This window comes from Phoca vitulina, unplaced genomic scaffold (genome assembly GCF_004348235.1).
Source record: "Phoca vitulina isolate PV1807 unplaced genomic scaffold, GSC_HSeal_1.0 scaffold33, whole genome shotgun sequence".
In the NCBI taxonomy this organism is placed as follows: Eukaryota; Metazoa; Chordata; class Mammalia; order Carnivora; family Phocidae; genus Phoca; species Phoca vitulina.
The window spans coordinates 23,646,422-23,667,710 of NW_022589736.1; the positions used below are offsets into that span (position 1 = coordinate 23,646,422).

At 44.7% G+C, this 21,289-nt stretch overlaps 1 protein-coding gene across 2 annotated transcripts; it reads left to right on the forward strand.

Moving 5' to 3' along the window:
- Positions 1 to 275: 275 nt before the first annotated feature.
- On the forward strand, positions 276 to 20,633 carry MSRB2 (methionine sulfoxide reductase B2). Of its 2 annotated transcripts, none has more exons than XM_032425766.1 (5): positions 276 to 434; positions 9,028 to 9,128; positions 13,252 to 13,328; positions 18,554 to 18,731; positions 19,874 to 20,633. In XM_032425766.1, the coding sequence occupies exons 1-5, from the start codon at positions 323 to 325 to the stop codon at positions 19,976 to 19,978; spliced, it is 573 nt and encodes a 190-aa protein (XP_032281657.1). In that variant the 5' UTR covers positions 276 to 322; the 3' UTR covers positions 19,979 to 20,633. The 2 variants fall into 2 exon arrangements, with proteins under 2 accessions (XP_032281657.1, XP_032281658.1); XM_032425767.1 differs by having other exon boundaries at positions 18,584 to 18,731.
- The last annotated feature ends 656 nt before the right edge of the window (positions 20,634 to 21,289 follow it).

Consider the following 21,289-nt stretch of genomic DNA (forward strand, 5'->3'; position numbering starts at 1 on the left):
CACGCCGGAGCAATCAGGTGGGCAAGGGAGAAGGGGCTAGGGAGGGTCAAGGGAAGGCCGGTAGGGGTAGGCGCGGAAGAGAGGTAGGAGGAGGTACTTGGAGGCGGGCGGGAGTTGGGTGGTGGCAGGACTTCCGAGGGTGGAGGCAGGGGTGCCAGAAGCAGTGGGAGGAGAGAAGCAGGAGGAGGAGAGGCAAGGGTAGGAGCCCGGCTCGACGGAGGGAGGCGGGGCGCGCGGGGAGGGAGGCGGGGCGCGCGGGGAGGGAGGCGGGGCGCGCAGGGACGGCGTGCGTCGGCTCTGAGGGGCCTACGCGTGCGGCGTCATGGCACTCCTGCTCCGTGCGTTCAGGGGTTTGCCTTTTCGAGGGGTGCCCTTGCGGGCCGTGGGGGGCCCAGCGGGCAGAGGCGGCGCGGGGGCCAGTCCCGGGGACGCAGGTAGGACGCGGGCCGCGCAGGCCCCGCCGCCGCCTCCTGGCTTTCGGTTTTACTTCAGCTGCCTGGACTAGAGGGCCGGAGCGCTGGTTCTGCACCTGGCGCTTCCTTCTCGAGAAACTATTTGGGTGCGCCCGTGTCCGCCCCTCCTTGCGGTCCTGGACGGTGGGTTGTACAGTTAGAGAGGTGTGGGCGATTGTTACTGATTTCCTCCCCCCCGTAAAATGTCGGGCTCAGGAGCCCCTGGCTCTTATCCCCGGACTCCAGGTGAACAGTCGCTGGGTCAGCGACCAGACACCGCGCGCTCCCTCCTGTAATGGCCTGTGGTCTGTTACACTGTCCCCCTCTTAAATTCTGCGTGCTTCTTTTCCTAGGTGAGAAGCAAGCAGTTCAGACTTTGGATTCCTGTGGATTTGCTTCTTGCCCTGCTGTTTCTATGTGTGTGTCCCGGATCCAGAGAGACGTGTGGGCTAATAACTAGTTCCCCTTTAGACTGATAATCATTGTTCGTCATTGGCTATGAGACAGACCAGGGGAGTGTGTGTGTGTGTGTGTGTGTGTGTGTGTGTGTTTCTTCGAAATGCCTTTGGCTCCTCTGTTGGACTGTGGCACATTTGCCTTTCACCTTTTAGTATGGAGTCACCTGGGGAGACCTGTGTCAATGGCCCTGTATTTCAGATATATTTCAGGGTAATTTAGTGCTCCCTGTGCATTGGCTTCATGGGCAAATGCCCCGCTGTCCCATCTCTGAATCCGATTGTGTTACGTATCCACTGGAGAAATGTGAAGATACCTATCTCCTCTGAAAATGTATCCAGTCGCTTGGACTTCTTTTTATCCCCTGAAGTTTTCAAAATGTAGTTTTAAATAAATAAAAGCACAGGCAGTGTGGAGTAGTGGCTGATCCAGCATGACTTCCAGTCATGGCCTTCAGCACCTCTTGGTGTCGTAGTCAGCCAATCTGATGATATTTGTTGGATACCTACTGTGTGCCAAGCATTGGTTTTCTGAGAACCACAGGTGATGGAAACATCATACTTGTGGGCTGGAGCTCTCCTCATTCCCCTTTATAGGATAGTGGTTTCAATGGAAACTTGTGTTTTATGGTTGTCCTGATGGTGTCAGAAATAGCCTAATGAACTGCATTAGGATCTGAAGTTCTTCAGCAGCAATTAAAATTTGGCCAAACTCCAGTACATAACAGGAGCTGTGTAACTTATCAGACACCTCCTCCCCCCGGGGTGTCTCCCTTCCTTATTCTAAGGAACTAATTCAAAAGAACGAAACTATGTGTACAAAGATGTTTTTAACAGCACTGCTCTTAAGAACCAGAAACTGGCTATAACCCAAATGTCCATCAGTTAAGGAATGCTTAAGTAAACCAGAAAAGTTCAATTCAGCAAACTATTAGGCACCCATTAAAAAGTATAGATAGGTAGTAGTTGGTGGCTGAGGGCTTTGGTGTTGACAGTGCCACTCCCTGGCTCTATGTCTGTGGGCACGTCCTAAACTTGGTAAGCTTAAACCTGTTTTTTTCTTCTATAGAATAAGGATAATGATAATAATAGGGCTGTACAGAATAAATGAAAAAAAATTAAAAGGCTTCATCACAATGATTGGCACTTAGTAAGCACACAATAAATGTTATTTATAATTACGTAAATAAATGGAAAAGACAAAAGCGCAGCTACATTTAACCTATGTTATAGACTTAGGGAAGGTTGAAAGAGAAACGAGAAGATGTTGATAGTGATGGAGGACAGTTCCACAGCACTAAGATTTCTGATATGCGAGAGGTACCACTCCTATGATTTTGTCGTCAAGATTAACAAGAGCAAAGTCAATGCTCAGTCTCTCAGTCGAGACTGAAAGAGGAAAGTAAGGAGTATTCTGGAGAAAACTGTTGTTTCAGGAAAACACTCTAGAAATACTCAGCTAGGAAACCATCCTGAGCATTGCTTCAACCAGTCCAGTCACTGGGGTGGGAAAGAAGACTAGTCTGCAAATTAGAGTGGGCTGGGGTTTCGTTCTGTGCCAGTTTGTAATAGATTCTGTTAGTCTCAACAAGTATTTATTGAAACAAGGCTTGTTTGTGTGTGACACTTGGCAGTATAGCAGCTGTGGCCAGAAAGGTTAGCAAAACCAGAAGGAGGTAACCGGTAGGTGACCATATGACCAAGAGAGGGTGTTCTTTAAAGATGAGAAGATGTAAGCCCACCTCAGGAAACACGTGACCAAGAAGAAAGACAGCCTGTGCAAATCACAGCACAAAGAAAGAAAGGAACCCAAAGGACTGAGTTTTTCAAAGCCTAGTTCAAAGGAAAGCTGTGTAGCTATCTAGTACAATAGCAGAGCACCCAAGTCTTTTGATAGTGAAGATAGCAAGAGAATGCAGAGGGCATCTGGAAGACATGTGGCCCCAAAAGGACCAACTCAAGGTGCAGATGATGTGGGTTGAGGACAGGAAACACCTCAGTCATGCACAAAAGGATGGGAGGACCAATGCAGAATCCTCTCTGGCCACTGCTGGCCAAGTAACCTTACTCATTCCTAAATTCTCACTTGTTGTGTGTCGTATGTACAGGTACCAAATTGCTGTTTGGTAAAACCGTGCAGAATTTACTCATGATGCAATTTTCATTCAGAATTTAGTTGTTTCCTAAAGCATAGTATATTAGTTGGCTGGAACAGCCACAACAAAACACCACAGGCTGGAAGGTTGAAACACAGAAATTTATTTTCTCATCATTCTGGAGGCTGGAAGTTCAAGATCAAAGTATCAGCAGGGTTGGTTTCTCCTGGGGCCTCTCTGTTTTGCAGATGGCCGTTTATCTGCTCACACATCCCTAGAGTCTCTTCTTCTTCATATAAGGATACTGGTCAGATTGGGCCCATTCTTATGGCCCCATTTTAACATAATCACCTCTTTAAAGGTCCCATCTCCAAGATACAGCAAAATAGATTAGAGCCTACCCATATGACCTCGTTTGACCTTACTTATCTCTTTAAAAGCCATATCACCAAATACAGTTGCATTCTGAGGTACTGAGGTTTGGGACTTCAACATACAAATTTTGGGAGGACACAGTTCAGCCCATAACACCGTGGTTACAGACACCTCTGTAAGTGATGCAGACCACATATATGCTGACCTGAGAGCACCTAGCTGACCACTGGTCATTTTGCTATCGAGGCAGAGTTTGTCTTCTCTTGACAGAGTCTTCCAGGCTGGCAGATTTACAGTTAAATTTTGCACAGTTGGTGCTCAAAGAGCAACTAGTCTGAACATGGTTACCCACCTATGAAACCTTTCATACACACAGTGTAAAAGGTACATACTGACAAGGATTAGCGGAGCCATGAAAAATGTACTTTCTGATTTAGATGAAGGAGTAATTCTTCCATCTAACAATTTAAGTATTAGTTTTAAATTTTAAGCTAAAAAAAAAAAGAGGGAGGAGGGGAGTATCTGAAAACAAGTAGTCACTCTAATAGGTGTAGTAAAATACAGAACAATTGGAGAGGGAGCTGGGGTCTCATCCGGGACTCAGACTTTAGGTTCAAAGCTGAAGTGTGGGAGTCCCACTGAATTTTAGCTCTTCTTGAATTCCCACTTTCTCGTGTCAACTCTTGTATCATATTGCATGTGGAAAGACACTAAGGACAATGCTTCCAGGAGACAATCCAGTTTTTTTTTTTTTTTTCCCCTCTAATCCATTCCACTTCCTCCCCAAAAGGAGAAGGGAAGATAATAGCAGCTTTCCAGATTATAATTCCCAATCTTCGGACCAAGAGTCAGTTTTCCTCTTAGAAATCCATAGAAATAAGGCAAGATGTTTGCCAAAGCCAAGAATGTAGGTGGAGTGACATGGCAGGACAGGTACTTGCAGGGTAAAGAAAGTGTTTTATCATGCTGCGCTGTTACCCCTTCCCTTAATAGATGTCAGTGATAGCCAGGGTTCGGGTTACACACATTCCCCTCAAAACCAGTTTAGATTCTGGGAGGAGGAATCAAATCCTACTAGCAAATCCTACTCATGCTCTTGCCTTCCTTTTTTTCACTGTATGAGGTGGCCTCTGTGTGACCGATCCCAGCTTAGGTCATGCTGACACATTGGCTCTGGCCAAATTTTGGATCTTGCCCTTTGTTGAAGGCTTACAAAATATACACATCTCTCGGTCTTTTAAAGTGCCTAAAATGGAATGCCTTCCACTTCCCTTATGATTCAACACATAGTTCACATCCGTTAAAACCAGTTCCAATCCTCCTCGCCGTGGAGCCCAATGCAGGGCTTGAACTCATGACCTGGTCGAGACCTGAGCTGAGGTCAAGAGTCTGACCGACTGAGCCTCCCAGGTTCCCCTCCCACTGGCTGTTAAAACAGCAAAAACACCTTTCCCTGCTAAGTCAGCCTGAAAAGATTTCAGTGTTCCCACCACTCAGCTGGTGGTTAAGCTGGCATTGCTTTGTGAAACTTCTGTTGTTACCTTGATAGTTATCTAAAGCTTATACAGTCAATAAAATTTTCACAATTTAACTGGTCTCCCATATTTCATCTACCCAAGGTCAAGCTTAAGAACAGCTCCACAGCTCTTGCCTTTTTCTCCTAAATGATCAATTTATCCTCTTCACTGGATCATTCCCAGCAGCATACTAGAATACTGTGATCTTTCTCATCCTAAAAAATGCTCTTCATCTCACTTCCCCTTCCAGCTACCTCCGGAACTCCTGAAAGGACTTACCTGTTTGCACTGTCTCCCTTTCCTTCTTCCTATTCTGTATCAAATCTATTCCAGTCAGATTCACACACACATGCACACCCACTCCTCCACCTAAACTGCTTTTCAGGGCACCGCTGACCACCATATTGCTAAACCCAATGGATAATTATTAGTCATCTCTGTCTAGGACACCACATTCTTGCAGTATTCTTCCTGCCTCTCTGTCTGCTTGTCCCCATCTCCTCAACCTGTGTATCTTGGAATCCCTCCAAGTCCAGCCCTTGGGCCTCTCTGTTCTCTTGACAGTCACTGACTTGGGAATCTTCCAGGCTGATGGCTTTAAATAACATCGTAACACCGAGGAGTCCCAAATTTACATCTCCACCTTGGACTTCTCCCCAGTTTCTAAATCTATGTATCCAACTGCCTACTTGACATCTCCATTTGAATATTGAACTGAACATTGAATTTTGAAAATACTGAATTTTTATTAACAAGCCTCCAAACCTGTTCCTCCTGTAGGCTTCCCCATCTTCTACTGCTCAGACCAAGGAACTTGGAGTAGTGCCCCTTGACCATGTTCTTTCATGTACTTCACATCCGCTCTGTCAGCAAATCCTCTAGCTCTGCCATCAGAATACGTCTGGTGTGTGACCCCTCTAAGCTTGACTACTGCCACCACCCTGACGCAGAACTCTTCCATCTCTCAGCCAGGTTGTTAAAGTGCCCTCTGTCCTGGGTGCCCTGCTGCAACCTTTGGCCTCCTTCAATTTCTTTTAGTGTATCAGCCAGGAATCCTTTTAAATATGCTAGGTCATGTCATGCCTCTGCTTACCTTCCAATGACTTCCACACTCAGAATAAAAACCACCATCCTTAGGGTAGCCTTCAAGACCCTCGTTGGTCTGCCCCCACCCCCATTAGCTTTCTGCTCTCACTTCTTTTTTTTTTTTTTTTTAAGAAAGCATTTAATGTTTTCTTATTTTTTTTTAATTTTATTCATTTGAGACACAGAGATACAGAGAGAGAGAGAGAGAGCATGAGCAGGGAGAGAGGCAGAGGGAGAGGGAGAAGCAGACTCTCCGCTGAGCCAGGAGCCCGATGTGGGGCTCGATCCCAGGGCCCTGGGATCATGACCTGAGCCGAAGCCAGACGCTTAACCATCTGAGCTACCCAGGCGCCCCACTGCTCTCACTTCTAATAACTTTCCTGCTCACTCCACCCATTCCCCCTGGCCTTCCTGCTATTCATCAAACATGCCAGGCACACCCAACTAATTTTTTCTCTTGCCTACATGCTCTTCTCCTAGGTATTCACATGGCATATTTTCTCATTTCAGTGTGACAACATTGAACAGTTTGGGCAGTGAGAAAAAAGAAGTGGTACAAACAGGGGAGAGCATAAAAATTAGGAGACTTTTGTGATCATCTATACTGGAGTTAATGGTGGCCTGATCCAAGGTAGTGGCAGAGAAGTGAGAATGAGCAGATCCTAGAGTTATTTAGGAAGTAGAAGCAACAGGGCTTGGTGCAAGGAAAAGGGAAGAGTCATGCATGATGGCCTGGCATTCTGATTTGAAGCATGGGGTCAATGAGAACACATGAGAGGAGGGGCAGATTTGGGTTGGGGCAAGGGAGATACACGAAGTCCTTCTGTGTGTGGTGTTTGAAACGGGACATCCTCATGGAGGTCTCCAGGTGTGGTTATATATGGATCTAGAACTCAGCAGAGATCTAGGATGGAGGGTAAAATAGATTTGGGAGTCTCATCATGTGGATGGTACTGTAAGCTACTCATTGGATAAAATCACCCAAGGGGCAGGTGTGGTGTGGTGATAGAAGCGAGCCTAGGACGATAGATTCATCTGAAAACCACCAGTATTCCAGGGATGGCTAGAAGAAGTGGGGCTAAGGAAGGACGCTGAAAGGGAATAACAGGAGAGACGAGTATTGGGCGCCATGGAGGCCAAGGGAAATAAAAGCTACCACAGAAGAATGTCAAGTGTCAATACTACGGAGAAGTGAGAGAGAAGGATGAGGTGTTCTAGGTTTTACTGAGAAGTCCTCAGTGGACTCTCTGAGAATGGATGCAGTGCAGTGGGGGGAGGGAGGGTGCTGTGTCTTCAGTGCGTCACACCCAGAGGCACGCGATGTCGGCTTGCCCCACTGTTGGTCATGCTTACTTGGCTTACTTGGTTAAGGTGGTCACTTGTACATTTTTCCATTGTAAAGATACGTTTTCTTCCTTTGTAATTAATAATATTTTGAAAATGTGTGACTCTTCCATTCTTCAGCAGTTTCCCACCCAGGGTTTTAGAATTCCCTGATGATTCTTGCTTGAGTCACTTATAATTTTAGTGATTATAAAGATTTTTTAAAAGGTTTATCATTCTGGGCGCCTGGGTGGCTCAGTCAGTTGGGCATCTGCCTTCGGCTCAGATCGTGATCCCAGGGTCCTGGGATCGAGCCCCGCATCGGGCTTCCTGCTCGGAGGGGAGCCCTGCTGCTGCCTGCTTCTCCTTCTCCCTCTGCCATTCCCCTCCCCCCCCCCCTCGCCTTGTGCTCTCTGGCTCTCTCTCTCTGTCAAATAAATAAATAAAATCTTTTTAAAAAATAAAAATAAAAGGTTTATCATTCCTTGTCCATTTATTACTTGGCATTCTGCCTGGTAACTCTGAAAGCCACTGAGCAGCAATAATTGTCACATAAATACATTCTGCTTTGCTCCCCAAGAAATGAGTTCCAGAAAAATAGTGTGTACCTGAGCTCTATTTTCATAGGCAATTTCAGAGGTGCATTTCCAGAGTAAACAAGAAATCCCCATAGCCTTGTAAAAAGTATTTAAGAAAGGACAACTTGTAATATATTTAACAGATTAAAAACCTTTTAATAAAATGTAAACAACTATAAGCAATCAACAATATACAATACTGAACATACCATATTGTATAGTATTATGAGCTAGCAATGAAGACAGTAGTCTTTTCTTACCTGAAAGATAATTTAGGACCTTTTGGTAACCAAAAATGAATATCAAATACGATTTTCAGACATGTTTCATATTTGGTGGTGATACCACAAGGGTTTGGCCTTTCATCTATGTTGCTGTGATCAGGTTACTAAGCCTCCAGGCCTCTGTGTTCTCATTTGTAAGTCGAGGTGGACAGATTATAAAATCCTTTCCAATTCTTCGTGTTGGATGATTGAAACATTGATTATATACGTCAGGCTTCCTACTCCCCTTTGGCTAAAAGGAGTATTGTCCTACTTGCTTTGTTTACACTCACTGGAGTAAAAGTAGTAAGATTGAAGCATAAGAATAGATTCTGGTAGGTCTCCGTTTCCTTTTAAGGGCATCGGCTAGTCTCTTCTTTTTTCCACACAAGAAGATTTTTTAATAAAGACCTCCGTTGACAAACAAAATCAGAGAGATTTTTATAAACCAGCGAAGGAGAAGAGTTTAATAACCCACTAGCTCAAGGTTCTTTCCTCTCCAATCACTCAGCTACTCCCAGATGTATCCTGACGGGAAATACTCCTCTGAACGTAGTCATAGAAGAAGGATCAATTTCTACCCCCGGGTACCTGAGGAGAATTTATTCTGCATTATTTCATATTTGAGCTGCCTCTTGAGCTTCTGTACCCCAGTGGGACTGGAACACTGGCTGGCTGCTTGCTGCTCCTTTCTTGTTAAACTGATGAGTCAATTGAAGCATTTCGTACTGGGGCTTTCTGGTCCCTGTGAAGGAAGATGTAGGAGAGGGAGGGGCCGGCCTTGTTCTGCTGGGGGTCATGTACTTCAGGAGAAAAGCTGAAGAAAAAACATCATTGTGCCTTTTTGTTTTAATTTTTTAAAATTCCTCTTGAACCACACAGGGTCTCTCCCAAAGCATGGGCCGTCTCTCACCAAGAGTGAATGGCAAAAGAAGCTGACTCCAGAGCAGTTCTATGTTACGAGAGAAAAAGGAACCGAAGCCGTAAGCTGCGCCCATGACAGTTTCGCGATTGGATGGGTCGGGGGTGGCGGGAGGGCGGGTTGGGACAGATGTAGCTACAGAGGCCCGCTCATCTGCATCTGCTCTGCCAGTCTGGTCCTCCTCTGGGCTTCTCCCTCTCAGGCACCGCTGCCCATCCACTGGTAGGAGGCCCCGGATGCCTCCCCTCCCTCGCCTCGCCCGCCTCTTCTGTCCCCTCAGTAACCTTCCAGTTGCTCTGCTTCTCTGCCCGATCTTGCCTCCACGCTGCCCCAGGTTTCCCCCCGCCTCTTGCTGGGTGGATGGCGTGTGGCAGCCTCAGGCTGTTCTGGCTGCCATTCTCTACAAGGCTGCCAAAGGGGTGCCTGGGTGGCTCAGTCGGTTAAACGGTTAAGCGTTTGCCTTTGGCTCAGGCCATGATCCCAGGATCCTGGTGCATCAGGCTCCCTGCTTAACAGGGAACCTGCTTCTCCTTCTCCCGCTCCCCCTGCTTGTGCCTTGTGCGCTCTCTCTTTCTCTCTCTCTCTCTGTCTGTGTCAAATAAATAAAATATTAAAAAAAAAAAGAGGCAGAAGAGATCTAAAAAACACAAATCCAACCACATCCCTCCACTGCTAACAATCCCTCAGTGGTTTCCCACTACTTCTAAGGTAAAGAAAAAAGTTTACAAACGGCTTATTAGGCCCTACAGGCTCTGCCCTCTGCCTTCTGCCCCTATCCTCAGTCTGGCTATTTTTCCTCTTTATCTCCACACTTCGACCACACTGCCCTTCTTTCAGCTCTCAAACACCCTGGGCTCCCTTCTCCCTAAGGCCCTTGCCTACTGCGTCCTTCTTCTCTCCCCTCACCTTGCCCTGTTCATTCAGACAAACCTCCTCCCTCAGCTCCAATCCCATGTGCTCGGCCCCAAGCCGGGCTTGCTTTTCCCAGCACTCTCCCTTTAGAGCATTTGCCATTGTCGGGACAGTCCTGGCACCTAACATCGTGCCCAGCTAGAGTCTGCACTCAGAGAGTAAATTTTCGTGAATACTGAATGAGTGCAGGCTGAGAGGCGCAAACATTATTTAAATGGCATTCAACAAGCTCAGCTTTCGTTCATTTCCGGAGGGAATTGTCCTCAGTGGTTCCTCATTATAGTTCTGTTTTCCCAACACAGCGTTTCTTCACAAGTCGTCTATCTTAGACCCAAATATAACCCTTGGAACAGAGCTGTTGAACGTGGTTATTAGACATTTTCATTTGTGAAGCAGACCCCACGGAGTGGACCACGGTGGTTTTGCAAAGTTGTAGAGTATTTATATCTTTTCTTCAGCAGTCCCTGCAAAGTCCAGACAACTGTCCATGTGCACGGGGCCTTATCATCATGGTGAACCCTCAGCTTCTCTGATGCTAAAGTCGTTAGGCCAGCAGATCCCAATAGAGTCTTGTAAAGTACTGGTATTTTTTAAAACCTCCTGTGGGTGGGATTTTAATAATCCTTCATGGGGAAAGAGACACAGTCATTTATTGCAAATGGTTGGGGGAGCCACGTGTGATGCTCTGTGTGCAGTTGGGTATATCCCAGAATATTTAAGCCAGCCCTTTCTCAGGGACACAGCCAGGCGGGGTTTGGTATGTGTACAGAGCCTGGAGATGAGCTGACAGATGTTGAGGAGAATAAATCTGTGGGATTCGCAAACAGATGGTGCAGTATACTCTGTGCATTTGGCCATTTTACAAAATGAGCATCATCCATTATTTTAAGTAATGTTATAAATCCCTTTCAGTTGATCCATTTCCACATGTAACTTTTTAGAATATTGCAGAACCAACTGTAAGCCTGGCTAACGAAAGGGAAGTAACACATCTCAGCTTTCTGTTTGGTGACTCAAACTTAAGAATTCAGTTGTACATGTTTTGATCGGGCAGCAATAAAAACATGTGCACTCTACTAGACACAACAAAGGAGTTTATAGCCTGGTTGCACAACAGCTAAAAGTCAAGTATCAGTAGAAGGCCGGTTTCCTGCAGGCCTTCCTCTCTGTCCCCTACAGATCTGCTCTCCACATGCTCCCCTCTGCTCTGGGAAGAATAACATGCTCCCTTTCCTTCTGACTACTGCTCAGGTTTGGCCAGTGGATGATGCTAGCAAGGTCAGAGGACACAACAGAGAAATGGGATCCAGGGTCCTCTAGTGCAGGCTGTAGCTGCCGCAGGCCGCCCTCACCTCCAGGCTCTGGTAACTGCCTCTTCCTTTGTCCTACGGGCCTAGTCGGGGTGGGGTGTTCTCAGAGCCCCTGGCCCTCCCAGTGCTTCACCTTCCCTTGCTAGTTTCCACTGGCCCTGTCCCCACCTTTGTAAATCGTTCTGTATGAAATTATCTGCAAATCACCCCTTTGAGTGTGCCGTCTGTTTCCAACCGGTATGTTGTATTGACCAGACCAAAGGAGGGAGAAGTCCCATTGGTCCAGACAGACTGCCTTTGGGCCACTGTAGCAGGATACCACAGACTAAGGGGCTTAAACAACAGACATTTATTTCTCACAGTTCTGGAGGCTGGGAAGTCCAAGATTAGGGTGCTGGCCAGTTCAGTTCCCGGTTTTTCCCCCTATCTCTGTAACCTTAGCACCCAGACCAGCACTGGGTACATACTAGGTTTTCAAGTAAATACGAGAATGAACAATTGAGAAAGAAGTTGAGTTTGGCTCTAAATAAATGATAGGACTTCTACAGAATTGAGGGAGGAGGAGGGAGACATCAGGAAATCAGTCTAGGAGGCAGTGGATAGATGTCACTTCATAAAAATGCCTCAGCTAAGGATTCCTTTTTATTTATTTATCTTTTTACTGGGATACCTGTTGCTTGTTACTTGTTACTTCACTTGTCCCCTGCAATGACATAATTATATTTTGATTTTGATCAGACTGTCTGGATCCTATGAGTAGGCTTTCCAGATCAGCTTCAGGACAGGTAGCCTTTTGGCACGTGTGTCTCGTCAGCCCAGGTGGGAGGGGTGTGAAACTTCATGGCAGAGGGACAGGCCATAAAAAGATCAGCTTACTACTGTTCAGATTTCTGCAGCTAAGTTTAGAGTCTTTAAAGAGGGAAAACGTCCAAGTGTGCCCAGATGGTAGGCTCAGTGGGTTATTTTGAAATTGTCCATTATGTGGCTTGCTGAAAATGTGCTGTTAATACTACTACAGGGAATTTGAATGTTTGACCTGTGAATTTGTTGAGTTGGGGAATCTAGAAAGGGCAGAAGAGTCCAGTTTATTTCCTAAGTCAGTTCTGTGACTTGGTGACCCATTCTGTGCATTGACTTCTCTTTCATCCCGTGAAATGGGATAGTGCTTGCCACCAGCCTCTGGTTATGGATCTTCCGTGGTTGGTTTATTGGGTTTTTTTTTTTTTCCTTTTAATTTACTTTAACAAAAGGAATTGGGCAAGAAGATCTTTGTTTCTTTTTTAACAATGAAATCCAGTTTTCAAAATAGCATTTTGAAAGGTACTGACTTGGCAGACTCATTGGCTCAAGTCTCCTGTGTTCTTGGGAGACCTTTGAAAGCCTACAGACTCTTTAAGCCACAGTTAATGAAGTAATTTCATCTAAGTAGTAACTTCGGTACTGGGATAATCTAACTCATTATTTAAACATTTATTAAGTATGCTGTGTCCTAAACACCACGACGTGAGGCGTGTTAAAGGCATAGCCACGAGCCCACAGAGCTGTGCTTTTTATGTATTTATATTCTATCTTTAATTGGAGATTTCACAGTGTTTTAGACAGTGGACTGGATTCCTATTGTATTAGCTCTTTTGAGATGAAGACTGAAATCTTACACAATCCAGAGGACTGTTCGCTCACTTTTTCATGGACTTTGATGTTCTTGGATGAAAGGTGCTGTATAAATACAAAGCATTATTAATGTCATAATTTGAATATTTGGCACTTAGGCCGGGTTGTGATAAGCCTGCAAGGCTGCTTCATTGGGCAGGTTATGATTTCCTCTCCAGTGATATTTACACTTTGTCCAATTAGTACAAAAATTCCTTTATTTGGGGACTGAATCTTGGATTTAAATCTGCTGTATCATCTCCTGCTGGTGTTATGAGAAGCCTGTACCTGATATGTCTAATTTACTTTCAGCCTTTCAGTGGGGTCTATCTGAATAACAAGGAATCAGGAATGTATCACTGTGTGTGCTGTGACAGCCCACTCTTCAGGTAAGGATCGAGAGAGGTACTGAAGGAGAACGGACCTCCAGATTTCTTACAGCTCTGTCTCATTCGAAGCCTGGGATAAATACATGCCCGTGTTGTTTTTAATTGCCCTCCTCATTTGGCATGGCTGCTATCAGGAGAGCTATTTCTATAAAGTACTTGCCCGTCTTGATTATTTCCAGCATTTAGGGCAGTTAACGAGACTTCTTAGCCTATATTCTTTCTTCCCGTATCCCTGAGAAATAGCAAACAAATAAAACTTCGGAGGCACCTTAAGATAATGCTATTAGAATATTTTCCTGGGAAAGTATTTAAAGAAATCTAAACCATAATAGTATTTGCTTGGCCATGTAATTAAAACTATCTCTCTCCAAGGGAAAATGGGTTTATAATTTAATTTGGGAAATGTAGAATTTTATGAGGATAGATTCCCCACAGTGCTTGACAGTAGTGAATACCATGCCCTCTTCTATATAGCTAAAAGTAAATTTAATTGTCCCTTGATTTCAAAGCCTCTTTTAAGTCAATCAGGATCTGAAATCTCTCAACAAAGGCTTTTTTGTTTAGACATGCCGGAAACAGTCTAAAAAAAGTAGATTCGATGAAGAAGAAAGGAAAACATCTTTGAAGTCCTGTTTTCAGAACTTCAAAGATATTTTCCTTTCTTCTGCATCAACTCTAAATTGGTTTAGAATAAAATATAAATCAAGCCAGCTCTGTGAATCTTCCATTAGGCAGCGCTTCATTACGTCCTCTGGGCTTTGAGCAGACTGGGCTTTCTTGGGCTGCTGGCTGCTAATGTGGGCTGAATTTGGAAAGCCAGTCCCTGCCTGCAAGGATGAGGAACAATTAGGATTGATTTCCCTTCATGCTTACGGAAGGGCAGGTCTTTGCTCAGATTCATTCACTATGTCAGTGGCTGGTGAGGAGACATCTAAGGTGGCAGTCGGCCCGGGATGGCCTGGTGAAAACTAAGAGAAGCAGGTTAATCTTAACAAAGTAAAATGTGGGACACATATTTCTGAGACATTAGTTATTCCTTGACGTTTGGTTCTGTTAAGGAGGAGAACTAGGACCTTGAGGTGGCCAACCTGCTTTTAGTCAAAAAAGGTGTACCATGTGAAGATGTAAAGGACCGCCTTGTTACACTGTGGTAACCAGATAGATGTTCTTGTCTATCTTTGGACTGTGAAAACAAAAGATGAGAAGTCACTCTTGTAAGAGCATTCTTCTAATTTGCATTCTTCATTTTTTGACTTTATTGGTGTTCCGGTTTCTGCACTAGCAAAGTTGAGACCTTTTCCTACCTAGTGCCCACCATCCCTCACCACAGCAGTCAGTCATGGAGTCTCAGAATGCTGGAGCAGGGAGGGACCTGAGACCAGAGTGCAAAGCTCTGTCCAGTAGAGAATTCTGTGATCATGGAAATGTTCTGTATCTGCTCTATCCAGTATGGTAGCCACATGTGGCTCTTGAGGACTCAAAATGCTGCTTGAAGATGAATCTTTAATTTTATTCAATTTTAACTAATTTAAACCTAAAAGCCCACATGTGACCAGTGGCTACTGTATTAGCACAATGCTAGTCCAAATTAAGTTGAGTGACCAACCGCAGGTCGCGGAGATAGTGAAGCAGCCAAGACTAATAGGAGAACCAGCCGATTCTCCAAAGCCCGTTTACCAAAGGCCAGTGTACTGAGCTGCTAGTTCACCAGCCTGACTTGTTTCTTTTTTAATCATTTAGTTTTGGTTGGAAAGTTTCTATTTTCTTTTCTTAGGGACTTTGGAGTAAGTTTCTGTTCCATTTTCCTGCTACTGCTGATGCTACTGTAACTGAGACTGGGAGAAATAAGAATATATTTGTAAGAATCTCTTATGTTCCAGAATATACTCTTCTTAAAGCTGTATTTGTTTATAGGAGAGATGGTATAGGAGAGTGGCTAGGGTGCTTGGGTACATCGCGGCTCCATTGCTGTGTGACCTTGGGCAAGTCTCTTAACCAGTCCATGCCTTGATTTCCTCACCTGTGAAGTCGCATGACTTCAGAAACCTGTGAGAGGATCAACTGAGGTATGAGGTAACGCATGCAGAAGCACCTGTGCCGTGCCTGGCACGTGCCGAGCACTCAGTACACGTGAGCAACAATTCTTCTTAGAGATAGATCCTTCTTCAGGCTATCTATATGAATAAATCTTTGATAATGAGGAATTCTTGTGAATGTTTGCTAGTTAATGAGAATCTGTAAGTGGAGATTATATTCCTGAGCATGCTTCCCATTCAAGAGGATAGTCTTAGGAAGGTATTCTTGTTTTACCTCTCACTCCCCTCTCTCCCCGCCGTCCCAGTCTCCAGCCTTAATAATAGCGAGCAGGGGTGGAGAAAAAGTCAACGTTCCTTCAAATGCTTGTATAGGTAGAGTCAAAATGAGGCGAAACGTTGGTCATCCCAGAAAGAGTCAGGTAGATGTGGGACCGCTGCCTCTGGGCCGCTGGGCCCCTGCTGCCTGCAACACTGCTTTCACACACGGCCACCATGGTGCGTGTTCCGGGAGACACACCTCTCCAAACCAGAGGCCTCTGATCCAGGGTTTCCAGGTCAGGAAGACTCTTAGGATGTTATCGCTCCCCTGGGGACTCCAGTCTGTTGCTTTATTAACCTTGGAATCATGTGACTTTGCCCCCGCTTCCTGTGGTTCCCCTTTCTTCTCCTTTCCCCTCTCCCCCCCGCCATACCAATTCTGGAAGTGTTTATTAAAATCGACTGTGGGGCCACATACCTCATGCTCCTACATCTCCTCAGAATAGAGGGAATCTGAGAGCCTGATATTACTTGCCTTTTTACATAACATCCAGATGTCCTGCATGTTATAAGGAACTAAGTAACATTGGTGAAAAACCTTTTGTGTGTTCCCATTCCTCCAAACGAATGGAAATTCTTCTAAGATGTTATAGAGTTGGCAATTCTCACCAGGTGCCTCTGCTGTTGGTTTGGGGGCTCTGGAATTTCCAGAAATGAAGAAAAATCAACACAAATAACCATATAACAAACATGCAAACACGTAACACACAAACACATAACAACAACAACAACAAAAAAAAAACACTAAAAAAAACCCACCTCTAAGTGTATATGAAAAGAGATGATCCAGTATGGTTTTAGTTTTCCAAGGGAGAGCCTTGCTAATCATTTAACTATGTATATTGGAACTTCAAACTGGCCTTAAAGTTAGATTTCCACTCTTAAATTATGTATGATGGGCCTCTCATATTCCCTGGTAAAATCTCCAGATTCTGTATATTGCATCAATAAAGATTTATTGTTTCCCATAAACATTTTAAATGACTTTTTATTAGCCTTAGATTCATTCATTAAAAAATTTATTATATTCATAATTCTCCATCAAAATGCCTTTAATGATCACTAGTTACATGTAACTTTAAGGGTGGAAAGGCTGTGATAAAAAGACACTTAAAATGTTTTTCCCTGGGCCAGGGTAGCTCGGATGAATAGTTTTGAACCCTTTCAAAAAGGGTTGCAAAAAAAATTGGACCCACGGCTGCTCAAATTTCATGGATATCTGTTATTAATAGTAATGATGTTTAAAAAACATTGTAGCTACTGACTTACGTACCATATGTCTGACACCATGCTAAATACACTATACCTGGAAAGTACGTCAGGTAACCCTCTCAGCAGCTTTGTGAGGTAATAAGGCCATTACAGTTCTACCCATTAGGGCACTGAGGCTGTAAAAGAGTAAATAACTGGCCAAGGTCACACAGATGTATCAGAGCCCGGATTCATACCCAAACCTTTTGGAAGTCAGGGCCCTTATTCCTCAAAGTTTTAAAATCCTGGTCTGAGGACCCCGGGAGTTCCTGGGACCTTTTTAGGGGATCTACAAGGCCCTCTCTTTTCTAACTGACTGCCCACGAGGCCACATCCTCTTCCTAGACTTCAGTCAAAATAAGATTGCAGCAGATTGAATGTAGAAGCACATATGAAGAGTCAATGGTCTTTCCTTTTTTAAGCTAGACATTAAAGAGATTTGCAGAATTGTAAAACATTACAACTCTTCTCACTAAATGTTTATTTCATTTTGGAAAATATAATTATCTGTCAGAAGAATAGGTTATTTATGCTACCAGGTAATGAATTTATTATTTTAAAAAATAACGTAGAAATATTTTAAAATTCTGTTACAATTTCTAATTTGTTAAGCAGTGATACACATAATTCATGTAAAGAAAAGAGATCCTCAGTAATTTTTTAGTATAAAGCAGTCTTGAGATGAAAGCATTTGAGAATGACTGCATTACACTAGACTTTCTTCTGGGGTTTGTGCACTAAACTGAGCTTGCTTCTGTGTTCATAGTCTCAGGATTTGATTATTTGCCACTTTTCCTTCTCTTTGCTCAGCTTTTTGGGTTTTTTATTTTGTTTTCTTTTTTGTTTTTTGCAGTTTACAGTGCATTTCTCTCCCTCTTCCTTAGAGAGAGAGAGAGCTGTCTCCCTGCCATTAAAAAACTTTCACTCTATTTTCCTGGTGCCATTTGAGGGAGCTCACCTTCAGAGCACGTGGAGAGTGGTTCTGTGGCGAGTGGATTCGCTTGTTGCCCTCCCACTCTTCTGGTCGGCCCCTCTGGCCCTCTCCCACCTCGGCGTCATTAGCTCCTGTGGGACTTGCCCAGAAGGGTCCCTGCACTGGCAGCGACAGCTGAGGCCTGGAGGGGGTATGGAGCCTGCCCAGTGTCGCCCAGCTAAGAAATGGCAGAGGCAGCTTTGGAATCCACACAGGCAGGCAGGTAACCCAAAGGGCCCGCTGCTGACAGTGGGCGTTTCATCAGGCCTCCGGCTGCTGGGCCCAGACCCTCATGCCCTCCTGTGACCACGAGTGTCTCATTTCCGTTTCCCCTTTGCCTACATTTAGAGCCCTTGGATTTGATCTGGGTTTCCTAATATGCATCACAGGTCACAAAGCCCCTAGTGTTTTTCAGTCCCTGTCAGACACGGAGAGAGAGGCCTTCAGCATCAAAGGAACAAGAGGTCCTTTGACGATGATGAGATGTGTTTAATAGTGAAAGTGCAATGGACGAAGTTCCCATGGAACGGATTGCTCCTGTAACTGGCCTGGCGATCTGGCAGAGGAGAGAGGAGGGGGTCATACCCTGCTGGGTAGAAAAATGAGTTGGGGCATAAAATGCTCTTTGTATGTTAATAACGTCTTAGCAGCTGCAGGCTGGTGAATGTCTTCCACAGTTCCGAGAAAAAGTACTGCTCCGGCACCGGGTGGCCTGCCTTCTCGGAGGCGCACGGGGCGTCTGGCTCTGATGAAAGGGACGTGGGCATCCTGAGACGTGTGGACACCTCATTAGGATTAACTCGCACCGAGGTTGTCTGCAAGCAGGTGGGGTTTTTTGTGTTGTTTTGTCTGTTTGGTTTTCCCCGATGCTGCCCCAGCCCAGGTGCCACAGAGAGCCTATGTGGTGTTAAAACCTGGGAGTACTTTTGTCACTACAACACGCTGGGTTTCTGTGCTTGCTGCTTCTGATCCCTCTCTCCCATGATTCTGGGCACCGTAAGGAAGAGAAAGAGCCTTCCTGAGCCACTCTGAAGTAGCCTTTCCTGGTTCTAGCCTTCCAGAGATGGGCCAGAGTGAGGGTCTGAAAGAAGGAGTTGGCCCTGCACATTGTTTGGAATGGGGACAGACAGCAGGAAGGCCCAGGGTGCTTGGCATCTCTCCGCCTCCTTCCCACTCTGCAGCATGTCACCAGAAGTCAGAGGGACGCTGCAGGGAATGTTGGCACAATATTCCTTCCGCGGGTCTGGGAGGAGATGGTGCCTTAAATCCAGACAACAGGCTCATTTTTATATCCTTGGATGCTTACTTTTTTAGTTTTTTAAAACACCAGAGGCAAGCAGATAAACATAGCATAGTCTTATCATCATCAAAAAACCATAATAATACACTGGCTGCAACATTATCGAGTACTTACCTGGGAATTGTATTAATGCTTTACATGCACTGTATCAATTAATCATCACAAAAGCTTTATTATGTAGGTATAATTGTTAGTTCCCATTTTATAGATGAATAAATCAAGCCCTAAGTTAAATAACTTGCTCACATTCTCACTGATAGCTATTTACCGCTACCGTGCCTTGCATTCTTTGACTTCTTTTTTTTAAAGACGTATTTATTTATTTGAGAGAGACAGAGAGTGCACACTCGCTTGACTGTGGGAGTGGGGGGAGGGGAAGAGGGAAAGAATCCCAAGCAGACTCCCCACTGAGCATGGAGCCCAACTTGGGGCTCGATCTTGCGACCCATGAGGTCATGACCTGAGCCAAAACCAAGAGTCGGGCGCTCAACCGACTGAGCCACCCAGGCGCCCCGGCATTCTTTCATTTCCTACGTGCATTCTGCTGTGATGGACTTTTTCCCCACACAAACACCGGAGTGGGGCGGCCATGGGGGGTTCACCAGTCTAGTTTGTCTAGAGAACTTTGTCTCAGTGGAGAAATGACAGAGGCATCTCTCCTTTGCAGTGTGAAGCCCATCTTGGCCACGTGTTTCCTGATGGACCTGGGCCTAGTGGTCAGAGGTTTTGCATCAACAGTGTGGCCCTGAAGTTCAAACCAAGGAAACACTGACTGTCTCCGAGGATCCCTTTCTATCGCCACTGCTTCATTTACCCCCTCAATTTTCAGTTTCTGTGAATGACTTGTTTTATTTACTATCAAACTAAGCAAAGTTTGCTGCTGGCACCAAGCAAGTCCCAACTTCTGTAATTGATTTACCGGGAATCAACCCAACCCCAACTCCAGCTTGGATGGTGGAATTTCACAGAATGACAGAGGGGCAGCCATTTCCGTCCAATTGACTTCTTTAGGCTTTGCCTGGGACCAGAGGGCATGGCTCTTTGGGGACATTAAGAAACGAATGGACTACAAACCAAAAATTCCTGCAAAACTACGCTGAACTTTCCATGGTATTAAGTCCTTTGTGGACATACATAGGTGAGGGATCAAGAGAAAAGAGGAAGGAAATATGGGATCAGAGTAATCAACAATTCCAGCATTGAAAGAAGTACCAAGGACTGGGATTATGGAAGAGCAGCATTTGGGAGGCACACATGGTGATCAATGGGATGCATGATTCTTTTTCAAAATTTTAGAATGTCTTGAACATTCTGGTTTCGTCCCTTCTACCAGCAATTAAGTTCCAATGGGAGTTTGTTAGATTTCAGTGATAATGAGTAAAAGTGGCTACAAAGTTAAGCTTTAACATGTTCAAATAAAATATTGAGTAAAATTTTATGTGTGCTTTTTGTCTGAGCCTATGAAGTTGCTCTTTTATAAAAACAATTCTGTGGGGCACCTGGGTGGCTCAGTTGGTTAAGCGTCTGCCTTCAGCTCAGGACATGATCCCAGAGTCCTGGGATTGAGCCCCACATTGGTCTCCCTGCTCAGCGGGGAGTCTGTTTTTCCCTCCCCCCTCTGCCCTGCTCCTGTGCTCAATCTCTCTCTCTCTCTCTCAAATAAATAAATAAAATCTTTAAAAACCTGGAATATTTTTTAGAAATCTAAATCAAATACCAAAAAAAATTAGATTACATGGTAGTAGGCATTTGGTTATACCAACACTAATAGGAACTCAACTGTTTCACAAATTGAGAGTCTTGAATAATTTGCTATTGAAAGTATTTAAATTATTTGGGACGTAATAGAAAGGAAACAGTTATTCCATTTCTTCTCCTTATTAGCTTGTAATGCATTATGCAGCTCTTTTTTTAGTGGTTACCTTGGAAATAACAACATGCATCCTAAACTTGTCACAGTCGTATAAAACTTATTACTTTTTGCTACTTCTCCAGGGATGCTAACCTCAGAACACTTTAACCCCATTAAACCCCTTCCGTATTTTGTGTTACTATCCCTATGTATTTAATTTTACACGTTTTA

Excerpts from the sequence above, each read along its gene's own strand:
- MSRB2 (XM_032425766.1), top strand. The coding sequence starts at position 323 with ATGGCACTCCTGCTCCGTGCGTTCAGGGGTTTGCCTTTTCGAGGGGTG. Across the intron at positions 435-9,027 it reads GGCCAGTCCCGGGGACGCAG|GGTCTCTCCCAAAGCATGGG; the intron begins GTAGGACGCGGG and ends TGAACCACACAG. Across the intron at positions 18,732-19,873 it reads CCGAGGTTGTCTGCAAGCAG|TGTGAAGCCCATCTTGGCCA; the intron begins GTGGGGTTTTTT and ends TCTCCTTTGCAG.